General features: G+C 40.5%; 1 protein-coding gene across 3 annotated transcripts; it reads left to right on the top strand.

Annotated features, from left to right (window-relative positions):
- The first annotated feature begins 156 nt into the window (after nucleotides 1-156).
- On the top strand, nucleotides 157-7,662 carry DTX3L (deltex E3 ubiquitin ligase 3L). 3 transcript variants are annotated; one of them, XM_047874696.1, is made up of 4 exons: nucleotides 157-935; nucleotides 2,727-4,265; nucleotides 4,690-4,907; nucleotides 7,294-7,662. In XM_047874696.1, exons 1-4 carry the CDS (start codon nucleotides 696-698, stop codon nucleotides 7,361-7,363), a joined length of 2,067 nt encoding a protein of 688 aa, XP_047730652.1. In that variant the 5' UTR covers nucleotides 157-695; the 3' UTR covers nucleotides 7,364-7,662. The 3 variants fall into 3 exon arrangements, with proteins under 3 accessions (XP_047730652.1, XP_047730654.1, XP_047730653.1); XM_047874698.1 differs by having other exon boundaries at nucleotides 158-935; nucleotides 2,190-4,265; XM_047874697.1 differs by having other exon boundaries at nucleotides 158-935; nucleotides 2,101-4,265.
- Nucleotides 7,663-14,772: the final 7,110 nt, after the last annotated feature.

Below are 14,772 nucleotides of genomic sequence, written 5' to 3'. Positions count from 1 at the left end.
TGCAACCCAACAGGGAGACGAGAGCCCAGTAGTGCCCAGTTGGTTGGTGATCTGATCTGACCGCATTTTTTTTAATTAATCAATTAATTTATGAGAGAGACAACATGAGCAGGGGAGGGGCAGAGGGAGGGGCAGAGGAAGGGGAGAGAGAGAATCCCAAGCAGGCTCCGTGCTGTCAGCACAGATCCCGATGTAGGGCTCGAACTCATGAAACCGTGAGATCATGACATGAGCCAAAACCAAGAGTCAGATGCTTAACCAAGTAAACCACCCAGGGGCCCCTGATCAGACTGCATTTTAAAGTTGATGCTTTCCAGTATCCTCATCCTGACTCAAATTTCTTAGCTCTGGGAAGAACACCTTTCCCTCCCCTAGATACCTGTAAACTCTTGTCATTTAGGAATTCTATTTTTGATTCTTGCTCTTTTCACTTAACTTTATATAATGAATATTATTCCATATCATTAAAATGGGAAGTTGGAGACATTTTCAGAAACGCGACTTTTAAAGAGTAGACTGTATTCCATTATCATGAGCTTTCATTTCTACAGCTTCCCCCGTTAGAGTTTGAATAGCTCCTGCACAGATGCCCTGTCATCAGTCCACCATTCCAGGATGCAGGGAGCAGCCTTCCTGGGAAGCTGCTGGGGCAGGGTACAGATGCACGAATAAGAGGTTTATTTGAAGCCTTTCCCATGTGTATGTATGTGTTAAATGTTTCCATTGAAGCTAAAGAGAGAGTCTTGAAGAAAGAAAAGCATCAAATTATGGTTGACAACAAACTTGTGACTGTTTTTCTGGAGCCCACTGAGAATCCAACAGAGAAGAATGCAAGACCCAGAACATCTTCGCTGGCACAGTCACAAGATGCTTCTGGTGAGAGGCATCCAAACAAAGAACATATTCCTAATGCCGTGGATTCCTGTGTCCAAAAGGTGAGGACTGAAAGAAGGAGGTGGGTATGTTCTTGCACCTTCTTCTCCATTCACCATATCTTTCATTATTGATCCAACCACCACTTGCTGAAGACTTACTTGGAGGCGGGTACTCTTTTAGGCCTTGGGGCATAGAAGTGAGCACAATAGACAAGGTCCCTGCTGGGTGGGGAGGTACAAAGAAAGACAAGAAGCAAGTAAACAAGATAAGTAAAATAATTCCAGGCAGTGATATGTGCTATGAAGAAAATATAATAGGGTTTTGCCTTAGAGGGTGACAGGGCCAGGGTGAGGAAGGGGAAGGGAGTGGTGCTGCTTCTGACCAGAAGTCAGAGACAGTTTCTCTGAGGAGATGACGTTTGGCCTGAGACTTGAGTGATGAGAAGGAGCCAGGCATGCAGTCATTCAACCAATCAATATCAACTGCCTGCTGTGTGCCAGGCACTGTCACAGGATCTGGAGACCACTGTTGTAAATAAGATATCAGGAAAAAACCTCTCAAATGAGATAGTGTCTGAGTAGAGACATGAATGAAGTAAGGGAGCTAACTAAGTGAGGTAAGAATGTCTGAGGCAGAGGGAAGCACAAGTGCAAAGGTACTGAGACAGGAGCTTCTATCCTCAACCCCAAGGCTTCAAGGAGGGAGACAGGTGTGACTAAAAGGCAGTGGGCAAGGAAGAGAGTGACAGGAAAGGAATTTGGAGAAGTAGCCAGAAGTCAGGTTTTGGGGGGATGAAGGTAGGGACTTTGGATTTTAACTTCAATATTAGGGGATTCATCTGATCAATCATTTTGAACCAGGGGAGTAGGGTGATCTGATTTACATTTCTAAATGTAATGTAACGGTTGCTGTGTGGAGGACTGAGTGTCCTCAGAAGGGGCCAGAGCAGAAGCAGGAGGTGAGAGCCCAGTTAGGAGGGCTTGCAGCAGGCCAGGAGCAAGATGACAGTGGCTTGGAGTCTGGGTGGTCCTGATGGAGGTGTAAGAAGTGGCCGCATTCAGAGAAACATTTGAAAGAAGATCTGGAGGAAGGATGTTACATGTGGAGGAAATAGCACATGCAAAAACCTTGAGGGGAGCAGATCATAGAAATCTGGCTTTTCGATTACATTCAATTTACCTCTGTCCTTTTTAGCTTAACTGCTGTTTTTTTGTCCTATATTAGAGCTTCTCAAAGGACAGGATTTAGAGGGCCCAGCAATACTGCATGCAGTTAAGTGTTTAATTTTTGTTTTTGTTTCTGTTTTTAAAAAGGAGGGGAATTGAAGAAGTGAAAAAACTGAATAGGAAAAAAAAGAATAGGAAAAAACATCCTTTTCAGATTTACGACTCCCTTCCAAGCTCACAGACTCTTGTGAGAACCACAGCTGCTGGCCCGAGAGCAGAAGTACTTTCCCTTCACTCCATTCCCCAATAGCGGAGAGAGTGGGAGGCTCTAGAATCCGGAATTCTTGTCCACTTCACTTGTTAAATACGCCTCGTGCCCAGGCTCTACAGTTACATCAGACTCTCTGGAGATGGACCTGGTCCTTGGCTTGTTTGTTTGTTTGTTTGTTTGTTTGTTTTTCTTTTGCTTTGTTTTCATTCCCCAGGTGATTCTAATGTGCAGACAGAGCTGAGAACCTCTGGGCTGTAGCATACGGCATCCTCCGCAAAAAGGGTTTGAAAGAAGTCACCCTCTCTGCTAAGGAAAGACATAATAGCTATTTGTCTGGTCTCTAGACACTGTCCTGACAGGAGACTGTTGAGCTGATGTCTGAGAGATTTTTTTTGTTCCTTTTAAAATTTCAGATCTTTCTTAGTGTCACAGCTGACCTGAACTGTGACCTCTTCTCTAAAGAGCAGAGGGAACACATAACCACCATCTGCCCCAACATCAAAAAGATGGAAGGGCACAATGGAATTGAGAAGGTGTGTGGTACCTTCGGAGATATTGAAAAAATACATCACTTCTTGAATAAGCAACTCCGGGAAAGGGGGCAGAAACATGAATCTTCCTCTTTGACAACAGAGAAGGAGCCAGTCCATCAGCACCAGAACGGCTGCCCTTATTCCCCTGAACCAAAAAACAGGGCAGAAGAAAAAAGTGGCCATTTTGAAATTCCCTTGCCTTTCTTTGAATACTTCCAATTTATCTATCCTGATAAAATGGACTCAATACAGAACAGATTTGGTGTAAAAATAATAATCCAGCAGAGTTCGAACATAGTCTATTTAGACTTCACCTCGAATCAACCAGGTGACCTCAGAGCAGCTCAGGAGGTTTTTGTCAGTGAATTTCAGAAAACTGTAGGACTTCTGGAGCAACAATGTGTTGCTTTCGCAGACAGTAAGCAGGCAAATAAAATCAAACAGGAATTGAGTCATCGGTTTACAAAGCTCCTTATAAAGGAGAAAGGAGGAGAATTAACTCTCCTTGGGACCCAAGATGACATTTCAGCTGCCAGATGTTTTTTTCCTCTGAAAGACTCTGAAAGTCTTGTCATGGGACCTGTGAAAATATCAACTCCCAGAAGCATGATGAATGGAATTGAAGTTGATACTTTTCAGTATAAGCTTTTAGAAGCTGAAATACTCCAGGAGATACCAAAGATAGAAAAAAAGTATGACACTCAATGTAAGGTTTCAGGAAACACTGAGAAAACCTGCATCCTATTTGAACCTAAGGACAAGGAATTAGATCTGTCTGCCCATGCTTATGCAAGTTTCATTGATGTCTGTCAACATGTGTCATGTCAGGTGATGAGAGAAGTTCTTTCGCTGAAACCTTTGGGCAAAGAGAGAATGCACTTACATGGGACCAAGTTTGCTGATGGCTTTAGGAAAAAGCATCCAAATGTACACTTTGTACTGAATCAAGAGTCAATGACTTTGATTGGATTGCCAGATCACCTTGCAAAGGCAAAGCAGTATATCTTTAAAAAAGTGGGGATGTCCCCATTAGCTGGAGACAAATGGAATGAGGACCATGAAACATCCATGGACAATGACAGTAATGATTCAAAAACAGCTTCACCCACATTCCAGCACTCTGCTGGTTCTGGGGCGTCAGGCATGGACAAGGAAGAGGACATATGTAGCATCTGCATGGACATGATTAGTAACAAAGAAGTGCTACCCAAGTGCAAGCACGCATTCTGCTCCCCTTGTATCAACAAAGCCATGGCCTATAAACCGGTCTGTCCTGTGTGCCAGACTTCCTATGGTATCCAGAAAGGCAATCAGCCAGAGGGAACCATGACTGTCACTGTCCTAGGAGACTCACTTCCAGGTTATGAATCCTGTGGCTCCATTGTGATTAATTATAACATGAAAGGAGGCATTCAAACAGTAAGTGTTTCTTGAGGTACATGGGTTTCTATCCAGTATGTTCCAGAATTACAGAGCAAGAGACTGTTCTCTTGCCAATTACTGGATTTCCCAGGGTATTATTTTCATGGTTATATATGCAAGGGCTTTAAATAGTGATAAAGGTAGCAATGTTTGCTTATAACTTAGGTATCTTCTGTGTCTATTAAGGCAGAGAAAGAGTGAGTGGTGATTATGTGTTAGAATGGTGCAAATCAGAAGATGAATAGTGTTTCCAGCATGAGTGTAGGGAGAGAGGAGATATATGAATTATTGGGAATATGCACAAACCTTTAATATTTTGTTTGTTTTTGATTTTCCTTATCTACAAATGAGCATGTCTATCTGTAGAGTAAAATTTAGACATGGGAGTGTTTTCAGGTGATATTTTCTTGTCTTCATACAGGAAAAGCACCCAAACCCAGGAAAGGCATACTCTGGAATACAACGAACAGCATACCTGCCCAATAATGAGGAAGGAATCGAAGTTTTGAGACTGCTTCGTAGGGCCTTTAACCAAAAGCTGATTTTTACGGTGGGGGAGTCTCGAGTATTAGGAATCTCAGATGTCATTACATGGAATGACATCCACCACAAAACATCCCGTTTTGGGGGCCCGCAAAAGTGAGAACCTTCTGAAACATAATGATTGCTAAATAGGATTTAGAGGTTATAAAATATGGCAATTTGAGGATGTGGCTATAAGGAGACTGTATAGCAGTGGGATTGGATACAATAAAGTCTTTTTTTGAAGTATAGTTGATATACAATGTTATATTAGTTTCAGGTGTGCAGCTGTTGATTCCACAATTGTGTACATTAGGTGGTGCTTACCACAAGTGTAGTTAGTTACTATCACCATACAAAGTTGTTATTATATTCTGATTTTACAGAATATAATAATTCTGTAATATATATTATTATATATTATATTATTATAATATAATAACTACATATATATACAATATATATATTATATACATAATATAATGTATATTATATACATTATAGACGTAATATTTATAATATCCTGACTATATTCCCTGTATTTTTTTCATCCCTGTGACTTAATTTATTTTACAATTGGAAGTTTGTACCTTTTAGTCCCTTTCACCTCTTTTGCCTATCTCCCCCAACCAGCAGCCTCCCTTACTCCAGCAACCACCAATTTGTTCTCTGTATTTGTGACACTGTTTCTGTGTGTGTGTGTGTGTGTGTGTGTGTGTGTTGTATTTTAGATCTGACGTGTAAGTGAAGTCATATGGCGTATTTGTCTTTCTCTAACTTATTTCACCCAGCATAATCATCTCTAGGTCTATCTGTGTTGTTGCAAATGGCAAGATTTCATCCTTTTTTAAAAATTTTTTAATATTTATTTATTTTTGAGAGAGAGAGAGAGAGAGAGAGAGAGAGCTCAAGTGGGGGAGGGGCAAAGAGAGAGGGAGAGGATCAAAGAGGGCTGTGTGCTGACATAAGCAAGCCCGATGTGGGGCTTGAACTCACAAACTGTGAGATCATGACCTGAGCCAAAGCCGGGTGCTCAACCAACTGAGCCACCCAGGTGCCGCAGATTTCATCCTTTTTTATGGCTGAGTAATATTCTATTACATAGCTATAGAGTGTATATACATATAGATAGATATAGATACATATCACATATTCTTTGCCCATTTATCTATAGATACTTAGGTCACTTTCATATCTTGGCTATCATAAATAATGCTGCAATAAACATAGGGTGCATATATCTTTTCAAACTAATGTTTTTGTATTCTTTGGGTAAATACCCAGCAGTGGAATTACTGGATCATATGGTATTTCTATTTTTGACTTTTTGAGGAACCTCCATACTGTTTTCCATCATGCCTGCACCGGTTCACATTCCCACCTGTTGGGCTCCCTTTTTTGTACATCATTGTCAACACTTTGTTTCTTGTTTTTTTAGATACTAGTCATTCTGACAACTGTGAGGTGATATTTCACTGTGGTTTTGATTTGCATTTCCCTGATGATTAGTGATGTTAAGTGCCTTTTTGTGTGTCTGTTGGCCATCTATATATCTCTGGAAAAATGTGTATTCAGGTCCCCTGCCCATTTTTAAATCAGGTTATTTGTGTGGGTTTTTTTGGTGTTGAATTGTAATAAGTTCTTTATGTATTTTGGATGTTAATCTCTTATCAGATTTATCATTTTTAAGTATCATCTCCCATTCAGTATTTTGCCTTTTTGTTTTATTGCAAAAACTTTTTATTTTGCTGTAATCCCAACAGTTCAGTTTTGCTTTTGTTTCTCTTGCCTGAGCATATCCAGAAGAAAGTTGCTAAGACCAACGTCCAAGAGATTACTACCTATGTTTTCTTTCAGAAATTTTTTGGTTTCAAGTCTTATGTTTAGGTCTTCAATCCATTTTGAATTTATTTTGGGGTATGGTGTAAGAAAGTGGTCCAGTTTTATTCTTTTCCATATAGCTGTCCAGTTTCCTCATGGGTTCGAGCCCCGCATCGGGCTTTGTGCTAGTAACTCTGTGCTGGCAGCTTGGGGCCTGGAGCCTACTTTGGATTCTGTGTGTGTGTGTGTGTGTGTGTGTGTGTGTGTGTGTGTGTGTTTGCCCCCCCCCCATCCACTCACACTCTATCCCTCTCTCAAAAATAAACATAAAAAAGAACTTTAAAAAAAAGGAATGCATCCTGAGACTTTTGAAAATTTGAAAATTCTCCTGTAGAAAATTATTATTCTCCATAAAAATGTAGTATAGTATGACTTTAGGAAAGTGACTGCTTACCAATGAGCTGAAAATGAAAACATCTTGTTGGAAGGCAGATCCTGGGCAGATAGCTAGGCTCACTTACCAGCTAAATGACTCACCTCTACACACTTACAAGTGATTATAAGTCATCTGTCTTTAAGATTGTTTTCATGTTTGCAACACTGAATGTTAATGCCAGGAATCTACTGTACAGATTTCTTAAGACCATTTGTGAAGAAGCTAAAGGGCTTTTTCCTTCTGCAGGTTTGGCTACCCTGATCCTGGTTATTTGAAACGTGTTAAACAAGAGCTGAAAGATAAAGGAATTGAGTAAGAAAACTGCTGGAAGGATGTCTTGAGCCAAGCTTTCAAAAGACACAGTTGAAGAAACATCTTTACATTTTCTTTCATCTCAAGAAGTGGTCTGTTTAGAAGTAAGAATCTACTAGTCTGTCATTTCTGGAGTGTTACTTTTTATGGAAGATAAAAGTTCCAGGGGCGCCTGGGTGGCTCAGTTGGTTGAGCATCCAACTTCTGCTCAGGTTGTGATCTCACAGTTCATGAGCTCCAGCCCCACACTGGGCTCTCTGTGTCAGCATGGAGCCCACTTCAGATCCTCTCCGCCCCACCCCCGTCCCTCCCCTGTACTTTCTCTCAAAAATAAACATTAAAAAAATTAAAAATTAAAGAAAGCTCCAAAATCAATGTGATTTTGCTGCAGAGGTGTTGTGCCTCATTCTTGTGTCTTCTTTGTGGAGTAGGGAGTGGAGTACTGGGGGTCTGAAATAATCTGTGTTCTTCAGTTGAAATAGTAGCTGTCAATTGATCCTCTTTCTACTGCTGTCTCTGACATAGCCTTTTGGGGTTTGTTTGTTTGTTTGTTTGTTTTCTCTTTACCCTAAAAGTAAAATCCTAGTATGAGTGGCAGAGGAAAGGGCTTTGGTTATGGAAAATTAGAGACACACATTTTCCTCCCTCCCTCATGGCCAAAAAAGTGGCCAGAAGCAGAGATTGGGCAACAAAGGAATAAGTCTATTATTTTTCACAGTACAGAGCCTGGTATGCAGTTGGTGCCTCATAATGCTTTGCTGCCTGACTCAGGTTACTAATAACCCAGCAGAGGGTTATATGCTCCCTGAATCTTTGACAGAGGCAGGAGTAAAGAAGCCATATCTGGAGACCTTACTACTGATGTGGAAAACTGAGTTTCTTTAGTCCAGAACACTTAACCTCTAAACTCTGAACTCTGACCAGTCCTCTAACTTGGTCCTTGCTCCTTCCTGAGTTTAATAATCTGCCATATGGGGTGCATTTGTCCTGTCGTACTAATGCTACATGTTTCTGAACATTTTTTCCTCTGGATATCACTATACTTTTTAAGTATACCCTGCTTCCAGATAAATAACCTTTCCTTAGTTTCCACAGACTATCATTTTCTCAGTTATGTAGCCCCCATAATAGTTTTTCCATTCTTTTACTAAGTCCCACCAAGTCCTGTTTTCTTCCTTAAAATCTCTCTCCCTGGTACTATCTCTGGACAGAGACAAAGCAAGTTGAGCCTGCTATTGATATATGACATGTCAAAATGCACTTTTAAATGGTTTTCCAAGTCAGAAGAAAATTATACTAGCAAATTATCTGGTTATCCATGTCCCAGCCCCTCTCCAAAAAAGATGAAGTCTTTTTCTTTTCCTAAAGATACACATACACACACATATACATTTTTTATAATCAGATGGTAATAGCTTAGCTAATATTTATTATAGATTTATTTTATCCTCTTTTTAAGGGCTTTATACCTGGGACTAATACTATTACTATCCCCATTTTATAACTGAGAAAACTGATGCATAGAGAGGATAAGTACTTTGACAAAGGTCACATTGTTTGTAAGTAGTTCTGGGATTTGAAGAAGGTAGTCTGGCACCAAGGCTTCTGCACCCCAGAGCTACCCTGCTCCAACTGGGCAAGCTGAGGAGTCCCATGATTCTGGGCTTCTCTCAGAAGTGGATTCCTGCACAGTGCCCAAAGAAGATTTCCTCCAAGGAGGTCCTATATGAAGAACTTAAAAACCCAGAATCGTTTCCTTTGTCCAGAGAGTTAAGGGATAGGTCTTTTTAAAAAAATCAAATTATACATTTAGTTTTTGATGATTCCAGTTTTTACTATTAGGATTGTTTTGTGTCTACAGAACTTTTGGCTAAATTTGCTTCAAAAAAGCAAAAGTTTGGTTCCTGCTAAGTTCTGGATCTTTGACTGCAATGTGTGCTCAAAGGCAAGTTTCATGGTGCCAGCGGTTGGAGAGCCTTTGGATTACCGCTCTTGTTCTGTGATGGTATTATCATCTGTGTCTGCTTCATTATTTTTTTGTATCTGCTTTAAATAAAGTTATATACGGGGTGCCTGGGTGACTGAGTCAGTTAAGCCTCCAACTTCAGCTCAGGTCATGATCTCACGATTCATGTCATGAATCCTGTGTCAGGATTTCTGCTGTCAGCATGGAGCCCACTTCCCCATCCCCTCCCCCGCTGTTTTTTTCTCTCTCTCAAAATAAACAAACAAATAAATAAATATACACGTATTAGGAACAAATTGTGTTATTTCCCTACTCCTTTTTTCTTTTCCCTTAGGAAAGAATTGAAAATAGTATTAGGATATTTGATGTTTTGGGGCACCTGGGTGGCTGAGTCAGTTAAGCGTCCGGCTTTGGTTCAGGTCATGATCTCGCAGTTTGTGGGTTCGAGCCCTGCCTCAGGCCTATATGCGCGTCCCCTACTCGTGTTCTTTCTCTCTCTCTCTCTCTCTCTCAGAAGTTAGTAAACATTTAAAAAAAATTTTTTTTTAGGATATTTGATGTTTTTCTAAAGATAGCTTCTGCACCCAATTTCCATGTGTGGGTTTTCCCTCCATACATACAAGCAATTATCTGACACCAGCTGGGTGTCCTATAGCTCAACTCAATTCAGACATTCTCTACCCAGAGACATCATCAGATTCCCCAGACTATGGGCTCAGTCCCACAGGACTTCCCCCCCCCCCCCCACCCCTTTCAGATGCCAAAAGCAAGCCTAGGATGTTACCTGTGCTTCTGACTGAAGGGCTATAAATCTCTGGTTCTCCATGACCCTCTTCTTGGATTCAGTTAATTTGGTAGAGCAGCTTAAGCAGTTGCTGAAACTCCATTTGTTTCGGGGAAATTCCCGGCCTTCTCTTGCCTGATGTGGACTCCATATTTCCACTTTGGTGGAAAAAACATGGCGTCTGCTCCTCTGTCTGAGTTAAGGTTTTGAATTAGGTTTTCCTTCTCTGCCTTCTACTGGCACCTTGCCTCTTCTGCCTTCCCCTCCGCCTGCTGTTTCTGCACCAACTTGGATGTGGTCTACATAACTGGGTCCTGTATCCCCCTCAGTGCTTCAGGCACCATTGGTTCCTCCTCCCATCCTCAAGGTCAAAAAGTAAAGTGCACCCCTTTGGACATATAGGTCTTTTCCAAATAGAATGAATTGCTAAAGCTTTGATTACTGAACATAGGTTTGTGTTTTTAACTTCTTATTGCAGAGAAATTAAGGCTATTTGAACCTATTGGAAAACATGCTTTGTACTTAATTGGTTCATGAATTTACCATCTAAAAAAATTCTGATGGTTGGTTACTAAGTCCTCAATTGAAGACTAAGGTTTCCTAAGAGTTAAAATTCTGCTAAGTGTACTTAAGACTGATGGAAATAAAGAAAGCAACCCTGTATGTAGGAAAGTAGAAGGTATGTTAAGAAAGATATAAGGAATGGAAATACATTTTTGTTGAGGGTAGAAGAAAGTAATTTTGTCCTAAATGAGACTGGTTATTTGGAGAGAAATGGCTTTGGGACAAAGTTTGAAGGCAAAGCAAAGTTGTAGAAGGTTCATGAAGGGAAATCTTTGGAAAGGAATTTTATGTGTGCTCAGGATGGACTAAGGTTGAGATGAATGGAATTTTACAAGTACACTGGTATAAGGTTGAAATTCTGCTTTTCTCACTCAAATGACAAAGTTTTCTTGGACTGTTGATCTGCTCTTGATAAAACAATGCAAACAAAGGTTTGTCTTCCAGGAAAACCAAAGTTTTAGGTTGTATCTTTATCAGGTCTTTGATTACTTAGTTAAAACTTCTCAATGTTAAAGGAGCTAGGTTTTGGTAACAACTATATAATGCTATACATTCACCATTAGGATCTTTTATTTTCACCTTGATAGAATAAATAAAGTTTTAAGATTTGTAATGATCTGTAATCCTATTTGGGATGTACTTATAACTTCCTAAGGTTTTAACAAACTTCCCAGGATTTAAATGGTAAATGAAGTCTTTTTTTTTTTTTTTTTTTTTTTTTTTTTACCAATTAGGCCCTTTTATTTGGGATGCTAAGTTACTTGGAAAAGCACTGTCATACAATGGTAAACCTTAGGTTGTATTGCACAGGTAAATGTTGTAACTGCCCAAATATATATTCAAGTCCTAAAGTTATTTGATGTTTTGGTATAAGGCCATCACTTAATATTCTGATTACTTGAAATGTTATGTGTCACAGAAATAACCAAATTTCTTTGTCAATTGCATCATAATGAACTCTCATCAGATCTTTAACAATGTCTGTGTCTGAGATTTTGTCATTTATTTTATTGTATTAAAAAATTTTTTTTTAAGTTTGTTTATTCGTGAGAGATAGAGACAGAGCGCAAGCAGGGGAGAGGGTGAGAGAGGGGGGAGACACAGAATCTGAAGCAGGCTCCAGGCTCTGAGTTGTCAGCACAGAGCCCAATGCAGGGCTCAAACTCACAAACTACAAGATCATGACCTGAGCCAAAGTCAGACGCTCAACTGACCAAGACACCCAGGAGCCCCGAGATTTTGTCATTTATAATTGTTTGTATTCTCTCAAAAATGTGTTTCTTCTTCAACGAGATTTATAAAAAGGAATTTGGGGACAAATACAGGTATTCGACATCTTTAAGATTAATACTAAAATGGGTAAGAATTTCCAGAACTAAAAAGCTGAATTCAAATTGAACAAGAATTAGGAACATAGGATTAAATGAACTAAGGAAGATTATAGTTTTGTGATTCTTGTTGAAAATATTGCTGGTTGTCTAATGTTTGCTCTTCCAGATTAAGGAAACTTTCTCTTAAGATATCTATGATATACAGAAATGTCATAAAGTATTCATTTGTAAGCTGAAGCATTTGTCTTTTCTCTCTACATAACTCCCCTGAAATTCAAAAACTCTCAGTGAGTATTCTTTCTTTCATGGCAATTACAATTGTTTGCATAAGTTCAATAAGAATCTGTTCATCTTGTAACAGGTCACCATTGGAAATACTGGTTATTTTACCAAGGCTTTGATTGGAATGTCATATTTCAGAGTGACATTCATAGACTCAGATATGACCAGACAGGTTTAAGGAACTATGGTTGGCTTTATGAAACGTGGAGCCATAAAGCCCCTTGGAAGTGTTGACCTGATACCTTGCTTACAGAGTTCCCAGCGGCTTCACCAGGTGAGTAAAGAAGGTCACTTCCTGGCAGGTGCAGGAACCTCAGGATATCTTGGGGACCTCATGAAGAGGAATTCGCCCAATTCTACAGGTATTGCAGGCCTGTCTGATGGCAGGTATTTGGCTTGGCTTCTGGCCTGGAGAGGCTACTAAAAGTTCAACCTGGAGATTCTTTATAAAAGGTTCCAGAAAAGCAAACTTTAAAAGATCCTCATGATAAATCGCTATTCTTGCTGGGCTTACGTAAATAATTAGGCCAAGTTTGTTAAGACTGGACTTGTTCTACAAATGCATTGGTCTCAATTTGGCTATCTCTGGAAAGGGGGGTTTTTAGAGAGAAAAACTATGTTTCAACAATGCACCATTATGGATATTAAATTCTAGTTATGATTGTGTTTAAATGTTTGTTGTTTGCCTAAACTAGACAACTTGAGGTAAATTTCAGAAAAATTGTTACAGTATTTCATGTATAGACAATCTGTGCTTGTTATTCTGTGGGGATAATAATAAGACCCCATGGGCATATGATTATTTAAACAACTAGAAAACAGGATGGATCTCTAAATATGCAAACCATATCTTCCCTAAACCTGATCTGACAGTTACCAGAAACCCACCCCTTTCGAAGACTTGGAGGTGGACTTTACAGATGTACAACCAAATAGAGGATTCAGTTTCAGGTTATCACCCCATGGGTCCATCACTCCAGAGTTAAGAAGGCCAACTCAGGGGAATCCACAACCTGGAGAAGTGATCCAGATCCAATCAACCCGCTTAAACTGACCCTCAAAAAGACACTGGACCCTGAGATCTCCAGCCCTGCTCCAGCCACACCCCAGAAGCTGGCTGACCTGTGCACGGCAGAAGCTTGAGGAATCAACGTGTGGACTGAGCCCAGGGGTTCGGATGCAACTCTGCCAGCCCTTGCCCCTTACTGGTGTCATAGCCCTGATCTTGCTTCTTGCTGTTGGACTGAGAGAGACTGCACCAACAAGCTGGACATGGAACGGATAGCAGACTCCCTGGTAACCTGACAAAGCCAAATAAACTCCCTGGCAGCAGTGTCCCTCCAAAATAGGCGAGCCCTCGATCTCCTCACTTCAGAAAAAGGAGGGACTTGTATCTTTCTGGGGGAGGAATGTTGCTATTTTGTAAGCCAATCAGGAATAGTCAGGACTAAGGTTAAAGAACTCAAGGAAAGAATTCAACATAGACAACAGGAAAGTATCAGTCAGTGGAGAAGATGGAATCTCACAGACTGGGCACCCTGGCTCCCTGCCCTGGCAGGGCCCCTCCTTTCTATAATTTTACTTGTGACCATTGGCCCCTGTATACTAAATACCCGGGTATGTTTTATTTAAAACATTGTCGCTCGCCAAACTGCAGCATGTATCTTAGCCCTTTGAGGGTACCAACCGCTAGAGCTAAAAAGTGATGCCTAATAAAAGATTTTTAAAAAGGCAGCAAAGGGGGGAATGTTGGGAAAATGAATAAAGTTTTACACCATAAGATGGCCTATGGGACTAAAACAAGCTCTGGTCTCTAGCTTAGAGACCCCTCTTCCAGGTTCTTCTTGCCCTGTTTGCCATGCGCGAAAACTCGCCATAGATATGGAAGCTGACAACTATAAATTACCCTTCCCCCCTTCATTCAGAGCTCAGATCTTTGGAGAAACGGTCTCCTCTGAGCCCGCCAGTGTTAAATAAATCTCAGATCCACCAAGAGCTCTGAGTGCCGCTTGGTTTTTCTGCCAGCATTCCAGCCTGGTTCCGTAACACTTTCCTCCAAACTTGTCTTCAAATTACAAAATCCCTATTTCCTTGTGTTCCTAATACTTTATACCTATCTTTATTAATACAGATGTGCTATCAAAATCCACCACCTTGGGACTGCATCAACTCCATTCTGTGCCCTGATTGTTGGTTAGGTTCAACAATGGCAAGTACCAGAAAGAGATAGGAAGGTAGGGGAAGCTAGTGGTTGGGGGACTTATTTCCCTTGCTGTCTCTGGAAAGCAGCCATGGCTCCCCTGGAATGGCTCTCTCCTGTAGGTATATGGCTCTTACCAGGTTTGAAGCCGTTGCCTCTGCCCCTCCGGCCAACTTAGTAGTCTAAGTTTTAGCAAGTACATTTAGCCCGTGTGATTGATTAACTAAATCTTTCTTGGTATATCTATAGATCATCCATTGTTTCCTAGAAAGACTGGAACCAAACC

The sequence above is a fragment of the Prionailurus viverrinus genome, chromosome C2 (genome assembly GCF_022837055.1).
Source record: "Prionailurus viverrinus isolate Anna chromosome C2, UM_Priviv_1.0, whole genome shotgun sequence".
NCBI classification, from domain to species: domain Eukaryota; kingdom Metazoa; phylum Chordata; class Mammalia; order Carnivora; family Felidae; genus Prionailurus; species Prionailurus viverrinus.
The sequence above is the reverse complement of the archived record's forward strand: the minus strand, read 5'-3'. Positions and strand labels throughout refer to the sequence as shown.